Below are 13,836 nucleotides of genomic sequence, written 5' to 3'. Positions count from 1 at the left end.
TCAGCCAGTGCCTTCTCTACTTTCTGGATCGCCTAATTTTGGGCATCCAGTCTAAGCTCCAGCCGCGCAATTAACTCTTTAATAGGGTCCAAGCAGTCCCGCTTCTGCTTGGCGAAGCCCTCCTGGATAAATTGCATCAGGTGCTCCGTTGACCGCTGGGTTGACAAGCCAGAGCTCTGGTCGTCCACCATGCTGTCTCCCCCTGCAGCTTCAGCCCAAGCCTTCTCTGTCCGTCTGTTTCTGCCTTTACGAGCACTTCTAGTCCTCCTCTCCATGCACCAATGTGGGAATCCAGTACCCAATTGCCTCTGTCATCGATTTTTCAAATCAAGTCCGGTAAAAACTCAGGGGAAAAGGTCCAAAAGTCCAACCCGAGCGGGAGCCACCAGATGTGCAACTTACTCCTTCATAGCCGCCACCGGAAGAGCCATAGGTTCCCCTTTATACACAGCACATGTTACTTCTTCAAAGAATACTAATGAGTTAATTGAGCATGATTTCCTTTCAAAAAACCACATTGATTCTGCCTGATTGTCTTGAATTTAAGCGCTGTACTGACATGTCTTTAATAAAAGTTTTTAACATTTTTCTGATGACAGACTAAGCTAACTGGCCTGTATTTTCCTGTTTTCTGCGCCCTCCATTTCGGAATACATCAGTAACTGGGGAATGAATTGTTTGTCCCAACGATCCAGTGCTATGAGGAAGCTGTTCCATTGAAGGCATACTTTATACTTCTGAAGAAGCTGGGATCGGAAATCCTGACCAGAAATGTAAAGTTCAGGCGTGGTAAAGACAAGTAGGAGCGGAGCTGCAATCCAATGGGATCGAAAAGAGGCAATGTCACCCTCCAGTTTAGCAGGAAAAATAAACAGGCTGATACCAATAGGGTAAATGCTAGTATTAGGAACATGGTAACAGAGCACTTTGGAAATCATAATACAATGGGGCATAGTCTTTAAGGATCTATGAAAGGGAAATTGTGCTTGTGAAATTAGTTTTTTTCCTGAGGAACTAACTGCTAGAAGTGATAAGGGAAACCAGCAGATATGATGTATTTGGATTGTCAAAAAGTATTCAATGTGTCACAGGAGGTAATTATAAAATTTGTAGCTATTGGGATTGGGGGCAATATATTAATATGGATTTTGGATTCATTAATCAATAGAAAGCAGGAAAACACATGATATTTTTGGGCTCACAGGCTAGGCTGTAACTGGAGAAGTATTGTTTAGGCAAAGAGATTGCTTTCCAACGATTCAGAGACAGATACATCATGAAGTTATATCTGTGACATGTACCTTTGCTATAGACAAAGTACAGTGTATAAAGCAGCATGGTTTTCATTATTCGTTGGAGGGGTGAAAAGATAAAAATACCAAAAAAACATTCTGCATACAGCATAGGTTGATCACTCATGCTGTATATGAATAAAGTTTGTTGTGTGTACTCTATCACTAATATGCTTACTCCAACCATGCTGTTGTGAAACACAACAGTATCAACAATGGATCCTCAACACTGGGCGTTGGGAACAGTATGTTTTCCATTCCCAAGCAGCAACTACCCTGAACTCGAGAGCACAAATTCACACAAAGTAAGTGTCTTGATTCAGTCCATGGCAGTGCAGGCCAGGCCTGGTTACCTCCAGGTTCTGGAGTCGGTCAAGTGTTGGGCCAATATTTGGCAGGTGCAGCATGGAACGAGGTACCACCCAGCTCTCCAGAGTCTCCTTCTGGCCTGAAGTCACATTTTTAACTTGTTGCATCACTAAATAACCTTGGAATCGGTCATCGTAGAAGTAAAGATGGACTGAGATGGTATGTCCCACAGGCTCGTACCTAAGTAAATTGAAAAGCAAACATTTTCAAGATCCATTCAAGGGCAAACAAGCCATATAATAAACCATTGGGTGAAATACTTATTTTCCTTTGTTAGCAAGTATCTTATATCTTTAGCATAACCTAGTAAATTATGCACTCAACTTCATTATCATAGACGGTTACAACACAGAAGGAGGCCATCGGCCTGTTGGTCTGTGCTGGCTCTCTAAAAGAGCAATTCACTTAGTGCCAGTCCCCTCGCCTTCTCCCCATTACCCTGCACATTCTTCCTTTTCAGATAATAATCCAATTCCCTCTTGAAAGCCTTGATTGATCTGCCTCCACCGCACTCTCAGGTAATGCATTCCAGATCTTAATACTCGCTTTGTGAAAAGGTTTTTCCTCAAATTGCTAATGCTTATTTTGCCAATTACCTTAAATCTGTATTCTTTGATTCTTGATCCTTCCACCAATGAGATAGTTTCTCTCCATCTACCCTTTCATTACCTAAATAATTGACACCTAGCCTGAGATTGTGTTCCCATATAATAGATTCCTCAGCCAAGGGAAGTGACCATTCTGTCCACCCTTTAAGCCTCATTCAATGAAATCACCTCTCATTGTTCGGAACTGTATGGCTCAATTTACTCAGCCTCTCATTAAAAGATAACCCTCTCATTCGAGGGACCAATCTAGTGAATCTTCGCTGTACTGCCTCCTAGGTACGTATATTCTCCCTTAGGGAAATCAAAACTGCACAGCACTCTAAAATGTGGTCTCACCAAAGCCCCGTACAAGTGTAGATTTTTAAAAAAACTCTTGTACACTCAATTCCTTTGTAATAAAGACCAACACATCATTAATTCTCTGCAGGACCTCCAACTTTCCATGATGGTGGGAAAGAGAGCCAAATATCCAAATTTGCTGATAAGACAAAAATATGAGGCACTGTAATATATGAGGCAGTGTAGACAGATGCATAAAATTACGAGATTTTGATAGGTTAATTGAATGACCAAAACTGTGAGCAAATGCAAGGTCATCCACTTTGGAGCTAAATCGAACATAACAGGGTACTTTCTAAATATTGAAAAGCTAAAAACCTTGAGGGATTAAAGACACTTTGCGGTCTAGGTACAATGATCATCAAATATCACAAACTGTTGCAGAAAATAATCAACAAAAAGGCAAATGGAATTCTGACGTTGATTTCAGAGGACTGGAATACAAGGTAGTAGTGATTATGCTCCAGCCTGGTTAGACAGGACCTGGAATAATTCTGGGCACCATACCTTCGGAAGGATAAACAGGCCTTGGAGAGTGCCGTGTAGATTAACCAGAATAGCATCTGGACTCCATGGGTTAATTAAAAGGAGACATTATACAAAATAGGATTGTGTTCCCTGGAAAGCTCTGAGGGGAGCAATTGGAGTTTAAAATATAAACATTTTCTGCTGGTTGCTGAGTTTAGTACTTGAGTCAGCGTCTTAAAATTAGAACAAGACCTTTCAGGAGTAAAATTAGGATAAACTTCAATAAAGGGTGGTAAAAGTTTAGAACTCTTCCACGAATGGTAACTGGTGCTGATCAATTATTACTTCTAAGCAGAGATTAAGGCAGGAATATCAAATTAGGTTGCAAATCAGTCGTGAACAGGCTAATGGGACTAAATGGTGACTCCTGTTTCTATGAACCGAGTTAACTTTGCTGCAGTGATTAGCACTGCTACCTCACAGCACCAGGGACCTGGGTTCGATTCCAACCTCGGGTGACTGTCTGTGTGGAGTTTGCACATTTCCCCCATGTCTGCGTGGGTTTCCTCTGGGTGTGCCGGTTTCCTCCCACAGTCCAAATATGTGCAGATTATGTAGATTGGAGAAACTAAATTGCCCTTTAGGGTGAGGTTATAGGGCAGAGGATGGAGCCTAGGTAGGGTGGTCGTTCTAATGGCCGGTGCAGACTCGATGGGCCGAATGGCTTCTTTCTGTACCGTAGGGGTTCTATGATTCTATGAACTCTGAACAGACTGGAAACTGACCCAGGGCATTTCTCGAGTTACCGAAAGATAACAGAACAGTATTTCATTGAAAGCCACTGAGTGTGACTTTGTAATAGGCTCACAACTCAACACAATATGCTAACCAACCATATCTCACCTGTTCCACAAAAATGGCTCCCTCCCTCTCCAAAATAGTGACAACCTCCTTGTAAGTCAAACGGAACACTGCAGCATTGAATATTTAGGAATGCTCTGTGAATTCCTCACACATTTTTATAAAACGATAAATGCCCGGTCAAATATTTCTGAATTTATAGGTCCAATAGAAACCTTCACATGATAATCTAGGGAGTTTCACAGTGGAGCCTTTTTTTAAAAAAAGTAAACAGCTGCCAGCATTAATGGACAATCAGATCAGAAAGTTGTCCATTTCTTTTAACTGTGGGGAGTTCACTAACAAAGGGGAAGGACAACCACCCAAATCACTTCTGAGCTGGACAGTGTAGATTCAGGAGTTGGTTTTCAATACTTTCTGGAGTAAATAAAGAATCCTCCACCACACATCACAGCACGTATGCACTAAGGGAAGGTTAGATAAGTACATACTGAGAAAGGAATGAAAGAACATATGAATACATTAGGTGAAGTCGTGTGGCAGGAGGTTAGTGTGCAGTTTAAACGCTAGCAGAGCCCTGTTGGGACTGTCCAGCCTGTCCTGTGTTGTCCAATCTATGTAAATACAGCCACCATCTCATTTTAAACTGGCCCACAGATTGTGACCTAACTGATAGGGTTTCCCAAGAGTATGGTGAGTAATGAAATGCTGCTGCCTTTGAAGGTGGTCTCTGCATGTAATGTGTTTCCAGCTGTGATTTCCAAACGTTTTGGGCTGAGAGAGATGGGCCATGGACCATCAGGAGTATGGTTTCAATTGTTTCTTTGTTTCAGTCATTCTCTCTCTAATTGTGGTAAAGTTGCTGATTGTAACAAATCTCTTCGGAGTCATCCACCAATGAGGCAACAGGAAGAAGAATCAGATTATTCCAAAACTCCTGTCCCTCACAGTGCAGAAGGAGGCCATTCGGCCCATCGAGTCTGTACCGACCCACTTAAGCCCTCACTTCCACCCTATCCCCGTAACCCAATAACCTACGGGCAATTTATCATGGTCAATCCGCCTAACCTGCACGTCTTTGGACTGTGGAAGGAAACCGGCGCACCCAGACGAAACCCACGCAGACACGGGGAGAACGTGCAGACTCCGCACAGACAGTGACCCAGCGGGGAATCGAACCTGGGACCCTGGCACTGTGAAGCCACAGAGCTAAGCACTTGTGCTACCGTGCCACCCTCATATTGCAAGCAGGACAAAAGCAGCAAAAAAAAAGGAACATTAGTTTTGAGCCCAGGATTTAAGTATTACTAATGCTCAGGGCCACAGCCCTGTGTATAGCAACATAAACTGGAACTGGGTTTACTCCTGGAGTTACAAGGCAGTGTGGGTACATCACTGCTCGTGTTCTCACCGACAGAAGAAACAGGGCCAGAGAATCATAAGCTGTCATTTATAAAGCACATATACGCAAGCAAAATCATTGTTGTTTCATTGTCCTGGATACTATGAGTTCCAAGTGTGAAGTGAGTCAGTTACTGCCACATCCACAATTCCGGCTGGCCAACGAATACTGTATTCCAGTGAGTCATTCTTGTAGTCGAAGTTACTGAAAATGAAACGTGGAAACCTCGGAAGATTTACAACACAAGTGGTCACAATCACATGAACTGCAACAGTTTAAGAAACAATTCACCACCACCTTCCTGAAGGGCAATTAGGGATGGACAGAAAACACTACGCCTTGATGGTAGCACCAATATCAAAGACAAGTTCAAAAAAGATGCTAAGAACCTGTATTTATATTGCACATTTAACATAATAAAATAGCCCAAGGTGCTTAACAGAAGCATTACAAAACAAAGTATGACATCAAGTTACATAAAGACATACTGGAACAAATGACCAAATTTTTGGACATAAAGGAGGAAAGTGAGGTAGCGAGGCAATGTAATAAGGCAGGCAATTCCAGAGCTTGTGGTTCAGGCAACTGAAGGCACAGCCACCAATGGTAGACAATTATATGTGAAATGCATAAAAGGCCAGAGTTAGAGGAGCACACATTATCTCAGAGGGCTGAGTTGGAGGAGATTATAAAAAGAAGAAGGGTTAATGCTCTGTAGGAATTTGAAAACAACGATGAACATCTTAAAATCAAGACATAATTGACCTGGAGCCAATACAGGTCAGTGAAAACAGGGAAGACAGGTGAATGGGGCCAGCTGTGAGTGTGAAGTAGGTCAGGATCACTGCGAAGCAGACCGGGAGGAGTGTGCAGCAGGCTAGGAGAATGGAGAGGTGATACCAGGGAGAATAAATGAGGTGTAGAGAGGCATTATGATAAGTTGTACAAGCCCGAGCCAGGGGAGAAGATTCTTGAGTTGGAGTTCCCAGAGTTGGAGGAAGAGAAGAGGCAGTCATTGGAGGAGCCTCTGGGGCTGAGGGAGGTGATAAATATTTCAGGGTGATGCAGTCAGGGAAGGCTCCGGGATGGAACGGCTTTGCAACGGAGCTTTATAAGCTGTTTGCGACAGAGTTGGTCCCTCATCTGCTGAGATGTTTAGGGAGGCGGCGGAGAGGGGAGTTGCCAGAGACGCTGACATAGACGTCAATTACACAGAGCCCGAAGAGTCCACTGGAGTTTGGATCATACAGGCCCAACCTGTTTTTGAATACAGACTTGAAAGTATTAGCGAAGGTGTTGGTGGGTAGGATGGAGGGGTGTGTGCCAGGGGTGGTCAATGAGGATCAAACGGGTAGTGTGAAGGGTAGGCCGCTCTCCAGTAACATCAGGAGGTTGTTAAATGTTGTTATGAATCCGTTTCTATGGATGCGGAGAAGGCCATTGGCTGGTTGGAGTGGAGGTACCCGTGGCAGCATGGTAGCGCAATAGATAGCACTGCAACCTCAAAACGCCAGGGACCTGGTTTGATTCCCACCTTTGGTAAATGTCGATGTGGAGTTTGCACTTTCTTCCGTGTCTGCGTGGGTTATCGCCGGGTGTTCCAGTTTCTCCCACAGTCCAAAGATGTGCAGGTTAGGTGGGTTGAACATGCAAAATTGCTTAGGGTGAAGTTACAAGGTGGGGCATTAGGCCTAGGTAGGGTGGTCTTCAAAGGGTTGATATAGACTCAAAGTGCCAAATGACCTCTTTCTGTACTGTAGGGATTCTATGATTCTACTTGTTTGAAATTTTGAGAAGGTCTGGGTTTGGGCCGATGTTTGTGACGTGGGTGTATCTTTTGTATGCATCCTGGGTGGCAAGCGCGTGTGCGAACGAGATGAGTTCAGCGGACTTTGAGAATGAGGCAGTGGTGCCCACTGTCACCATTGCATGCGCATTGGCGATTGAACCTTTGGCAGGGAGCACCAGGTGTTGTTGTTCGCAGACGATCTGTTGTTTTTAGTGTCGGATCCACTGGAGAGTATGGGCAGGATCATGGGCCTGTTAGAGGGGTTCGGTGCCTTCTCCAGGTATAAGTTGAACATTAGGAAGAGCGAGGTGTTTTTGGTGAATGCGGCAGGACAGGAGACCAATTTAGGGGTACTACCGTTTTAAGGTAGCTAGAGAGAGATTTAAGTATTTGGGGATTCAGGTAACACTGTACTGGGCCACGATACACAGGTGGAAATTGACAGAGTTAGTGGAGGACGTTAAGGGGGATTTTAGAGGTGGCAAACGTTACACTTGGCACTGGCAAGGAGGGTGCAGTGCGTGTGTTTTTAAGTTTCTTGTAATTTTGTTTTCACCAAATTATTATTTTCTTTTCTGCAAGGAAGGGGAGACTGTTAAGGAATGTTTCTTAACCCATTCCTTAACAGTCCCCCCCCTTCCTTGGAGAAAATAAATAATTTGGTGAAAACAAAATTACAAGAAACTCAAAAACACATGCAAGCGAACAGTTCTGCTCCTTTTCCCAAGCATCTTTATTTTTTTCCTTTGAACATACTCAGCACCAAACTCTGTCATCATATCACATGCTCCCAAGGCCACCTGTAGCCTCTTTGCATATCAGTGCCAATTATTGGATCAATGAGGTATCTAATTGGAATGTTTCTTAACCGATTCCTTAACACGCAGGTGATGAAGATGAATGTGCTGCCACGGTTCCTGTCATTTTTCTCCCAATCTTTCTCCCCAAGGCCTTTTTACGGAGGATGGATGGACTGATCTCAGAGTTTATATGGGCGGGGAAGGCATAGAGGATGAAGAGGGCTCTGTTTCAGAGGCAGACACAGAAAAGAGGATTGGCACTCTCGAAACTGCTGCAATATTACTGGACAGCGAATAAGGTGGGGATAAGGTGGGGTGATGGTGGTGCGGTGGAGTGGGTCAGGTTGGGAGAGGTGTCCTGTAGGGGATCCAGTCTGAGGGCCATGTTGACTCTGGGGAAATATACAGGGAGCCCGGTGATGCAATCGATGGCCAGTGTGTGGAACCAGTTGAGGAGGCGCTTGAAAGAACGTCAGTGCTGACGCCACTGTGAGGGAACCACAGGATCAAGCCGGGGAGATTGATGGGCTGTTGGGAAGTGAAGGGAGGCAGGGTTGGAGTGGGTTAGGGATATGTTTGTGGAGGGGTAGTTTGCAGGACTGGGCGAGCTGCGGGAGAGGTTTGAACTCCTGAGGGGCAGTGAGTTTAGGTATATGCAGGTGTGGGACTGTGTGTGAAAAGAGTAGTGTTCCGCAAGCTACTGGAATACACATTTTTGAAGCAACTGCTGCGCCCTGATGACTTGGGGGGAAGAGCAGGATTGGAGATATATTGCCCACAACTTGACACGGATCCACAAGTGGAACCTGGCCAGTCTGGCAGACAAAGTAAAAAAAGACCTACAGAGATGGGACACACTCCTGCTCTCCCTAGTGGGGATGGTGCAGGTCATCAAGATGAACATGCTGCCCAGGTTCCTCTTCCAGTTCAGATCCACACCAATCTACATCCCAAGGCTTTCTTTAACTCGGTTGACAAAATGATTATTGCCTTAGTGTGTGGGGGTGGAAGAACCCAAGGATCCCCAAAAAAGGTCCTTCACAGAAAAAGAATCATGGGGGAAGTCTGGCCCTCCCAAACCTACAATACTACCACTGGGCAGCCACTGCAGAAAGAGTGTGAGGGGATGGGTGAAAGACCAGAAATGAAATGGGCGAGGATGGAAGAGAACTTCTGTACAGGGACGACCCTCCAAGCCCTCACCAAGGCAGCACTCCCATCCCTGCCAGCCAAACACTCAACAAGCCCTGTGGTGGTAGCCACACTCCAAACCTGGAATGAAATGAGACAGCACTTTGGCGTAACTGAAATGTCCACTGTAGCCCTCATCTGCTGCAACCACAAATTTGCGGCAGCCATGCTAGACGCCACCTCTTAACAGGACAGGGGGACGCTGACTGTTAGGGACTTCCATACAGAGGACAGGCTAGCGGCCTTAAAAGAACTGACAGAAAAACTACAACTACCCAACAGGAACAAACTGCGACACCTACAGGTAAAGAACTTCCTCTGCAAGGAGATGACAACATACCTGTGGACTTGGAGTCACATAATGTTAGAGGAACTACTGGATGTGGGCAATCTGGGAGGGGGGGTGGGAAACTGCGGGGACAAAGAACAAAGGAAATTACAGCACAGGAACAGGCCCTTCGGCCCTCCAAACCTGCACTGATCATGCTGCCCGTATGAACTAAAACCTACTCTTCCCTGTATGGACGACTATTAAAAAGGGTGATGCCAGGTGGCCTGTCTTTTTTTTGCAGATTTTGTTGCGGTTTGATACAACTGAGTGGCTGGCTAGGCCAATTTTATGACAATGACAATAGTTCCATGGTCACTATTACGAAGACTAGCATTTAATTCCACCAGCGCGTGCGGTATGATTTGAACCTGTGCCTCCACAGCATTAGCCTGGGCCTCTGTATTACATGTTTGGTGACATTACCATTATTCCACTGCCTACCTTTTGCTACACCATGTCTCACAACTCTTTCTCTCGCACTCTATCCCATAGGAACATGAATAGGCTATTTAGTTCACTGAGCACCCTCCATCATTCAGTGAGATCAATACTGATTTGCGACTTAACCAAATAAACCCATTTATACCCCTCATCTCTGTCTTCAATGAGCGACCCTTTATTTTTACTGTGATTCCTAGCTCTAGATTTTCCCACAAGAGGAAACATCCATTCAACATCCGCCTTGTCAAGTCTCCTCAGGATCTGGTATGTTTCAATCAAGTCACCTCTTACTCTTCTAATTCTTTCACTTAACATCTTGAATACCTCAATAAAATTATCCCTTAGCCATCTAAATTCCGACGGATACAACTCTAGTTTGGGTATTTTAACAGTCAACCACATTGCTGTGATTCTGGAGTCACATGTAGGCCAAACCAGGTAAGGATAGCAGTGAACCAAATGAGTTTTAATTCTAGTCAGTGAACAACTGGCATAGGGTCAATCCGATTAGAGAGTTAAATGTTTATTAAGTGGCTCATGGAATGATGCAGGAAGAAGGGGTTCATGGGGCACTGGCACCAGTGCTGGGGAAAGCTGGAGCTCCTTCGTTGGGGTGGGCTCCATTTAAACCAGGTTAGGACCAGTGGCCTGTGTACGAGGACTGTGGATCAGTTTTGAACTAAAAGAGTGATGGTGGGTTGGGGGCGAATTGGGTTGGGGGGGGGGGATTTATTGCACTTATTCATCAGTGAATAAAGTCCATGCAAAAATAGTGGTAAAAAAGTAAAAGCACTTTATTTGAATACACAAATCATTCGTAACAGGACAGACAATCTAGCAATACCAATAGAGATAATGGGTTTGAGTGAATTGCCATTACAGAGATATTGTTTTTTAAAATAAATTTAGTGTACCCAATTCATGTTTTCCAATTAAGGGGCAATTTAGCGTGTCCAATCCACCTACCCTGCACATCTTTGGGTTATGGGGGGAGATTGTGCAAATTCCACACAGACAGTGACCTCGGCGCTGTGAGGCAGCAGGGCTAACCCGCTGCGCCACCGTGCTGCCCTCAGAGATATAGTTATGAGGTGGGCAGCACGGTAGCATTGTGGATAGCACAATTGCTTCACAGCTCCAGGGTCCCAGGTTCGATTCCGGCTTGGGTCACTGTCTGTGCGGAGTCCGCACATCCTCCCCGTTTGTGCGTGGGTTTCCTACGGGTGCTCCGGTTTCCTCCCACAGTCCAAAGATGTGCAGGTTAGGTGGATTGGCCATGATAAATTGCCCTTAGTGTCCAAAATTGCCCTTAGTGTTGGGTGGGGTTGCTGGGTTGTGGGGATAGGGTGGAGGTGTTGACCTTGGGTAGGGTGCCTGTTCCGGGGGCCGGTGCAGACTCGATGGGCCGAGTGGCCTCCTTCTGCACTGTAAATTCTATGAGGTGACCAAGGTTAGGAAATATATTTTCTGTAGTAAGCTACATTTTGGAAAAGCAAACAAAATGGATCAGGAGGAGAAGCAGCTCTGGCAGTAAAGGATGACATGAGAACAGTAATGAGAAAGGTTGTTGGAATGAGCAGATATTAGGATTAACAAGGATCAGAAAATGCTGGTGGGAGTTAGCTTATTGGCTTCTTAACAGTAGTTATCCCACGGGGCAATGTATAAAGCAAGAAATGATTGGAGAATTTGATGAAGTGCCAGAGGAGGTTGATGAAGGTTATGGAATGGATGTTGACTATATGGATTTTAAGACCACCTGTGACTAAGTACCATATATAAAAGCCTGATGAACAAAATTTTGGCTCATGGAATCGGAGAGTCTGGCTTAAGGACAGAAAACAGCGAGTAATGGCAAATGGTTAGTTTTCAGACTGGATGATGGTGGAGGGTGGTGTTCGCCTAGGATCATTACTAGGACCACTACATTTTAAAAATTGTACATAAACGGATCACCTATTGGAAATTTGCCTATGATACCAAACTCGAAGGAGTGGCAAACAGTGATGATCCAAGCTGACTGAAATAGGATGGGTAAGCAGAATGGCAGACAAGAGACAAATGCGGCTGCAGGATTGGAGAGAAGCAACATAGACTTAATGGCACAGCTCAGAAGGGTGTGCAATTACACAGGGATCTTGGGGGTACTTGTGTCTAAATATTTGAAGGACAGATTGAAAAAGTAATTAGCAAAGCATATAAGGTCTTAGGATTCATATATAGAGGCTCGGAGTAGAAAAGCAGGGATGCTTTGCTAACCTTTATAACACGCTGGTTAGGCTACAACTAGAATATTGCATCCAATTCTGGTCACCACAATTTAGGTTAGGATGTGAGGGCCCTTGAAAAGATGTGGAAGAGATTTACCAGAATGGTTCCAGGGATAAAGGATTTTAGCTGCAAGGTTAAGTTGAAGAGGCTGGGGGTGTTCTTGGAGCAAAGGAGAATGGTAGACGCATACAAGATGCTGAAAGTATAATTAAGGTAGACGAGGTAAAACTGATCCCACAGATGATGGTACAAGGATTAGGGGACACAGATTTAAGTTCTGGGCAAGAGATGCAAGGGGAATGTGAGGAAGAACGTTTTCACGTGACAAGTTATAAGGCCAGCATGGTGGCACTGTGGTTAGCTCTGTGTCACAGCTCCAGGGTTCCAGGTTCGATTCCCGGCCTGGGTCACTGTGTGCGCGGAATCTACACGTTCTCCTTGTGTCTGCGTGGGTTTCTTCCGGGTGCTCCGGTTTCCTCCCACAGTCCAAAGATGTGCCGGTTAGGTGGATTGGCCATGTTAAATTGCCCTTAGTGTCCAAAAAGGTACAGTGTGGTTACTGGGATAAGGTGGATGTGTGGGCTTAAGTAGGGTGCTCCTTCCAAGGGCTGGTGCAGATGCGATGGGCTGAATGGCCTCCATCTACACTGTAAATTCTATGATGATATTCTATTCTATGATGACCTGGAATTCTGTCTGCAACAAGTGAAAATGGAGACAATTTAATGGATTGAAAGGAATCTTGAGGGAAATAAAATTGCAAGCTACAGGGATAGAACCATAGAATTCCTACAGTGCAGAAGGCCATTTGGCCCAACAAGCCTGTACCAACCCTCCGAAAGAGCACCCCACCTAGGCCCACTCCCCGCCCTAGTCCCACAATCCCATCTAACTTGTTGGACATCAAGGGCCAATATAGAATGGCCTATCCACCTAACCTACACATATTCAGACTGTCGGAGGAAACTGGAGCATCCGGTGGGTGGCACGGTAGCACAGTGGTTAGCACTGTTGCTTCACAGCGCCAGGGGCCCAGGTTAGAGTCCCAATTTGGGTCACTGTCTGTGCGGAATCTGCACGTTCTCCCCGTGTCTGTGCAGGCTTCCTCCGGGTGCTCCAGTTTCCTCCCATGTATCAAAAGACATACTTGTTAGGTGAATTGGACATTCTGAATTCTCCTTCAGTGTACCTGAACAGGTGCCGCAGCATGACGACTAGGTGATTTTCACAATACCTTCATCATAGTGTTAATGTAAGCCTACTTGTGACACTAATTATTAACCCATGCAGACATGGGGAGAAAGTGCAAAACTCCACACAGACTGTCACCCAAAGCCAGAATTGAACATGGGTCCCTGGCGCTGTGAGACAGCAGTGTTAACCAGTGTGCCATAGGGTGGAGTGAGGTTTGGAACTGACTGTAACACACACAGAAAATACTGGACAATCTCAGCAGGTCTGACAGCATCTGTGGAGAGAAGAGAGCTAACGTTTTGAGTCTGAATGACTGTCAAAGCTGTATGGAACTGACTGGATTGTTCCACAGAGAGCCAGCAGGGCTTTGATGGGCTAAATGACCTCCTCCTCAGTCACAATGATTCAATGACTAAATGACTGCTAGGGCTGTAGCATTAAAAGAAGAGCCTTATAATGCTGCAAACAGTAGTAAGTCTA

The 13,836-nt window shown here is 45.1% G+C and overlaps 1 protein-coding gene across 1 annotated transcript in view; it reads right to left on the bottom strand.

Moving 5' to 3' along the window:
• Positions 1-13,836, bottom strand: part of xylt2 (xylosyltransferase II) — a 141,138-nt gene that overhangs the window by 26,436 nt on the left and 100,866 nt on the right. Inside the window, exon 9 of the mRNA XM_038778388.1 lies at positions 1,646-1,841. Coding sequence (XP_038634316.1) covers positions 1,646-1,841 — 196 coding nt within the window. The remainder of the gene's footprint in view (positions 1-1,645; positions 1,842-13,836) is intronic.

Source organism: Scyliorhinus canicula, chromosome 18 (assembly GCF_902713615.1).
Source record: "Scyliorhinus canicula chromosome 18, sScyCan1.1, whole genome shotgun sequence".
NCBI lineage: Eukaryota > Metazoa > Chordata > Chondrichthyes > Carcharhiniformes > Scyliorhinidae > Scyliorhinus > Scyliorhinus canicula.
The sequence above is the reverse complement of the archived record's forward strand: the minus strand, read 5'-3'. Positions and strand labels throughout refer to the sequence as shown.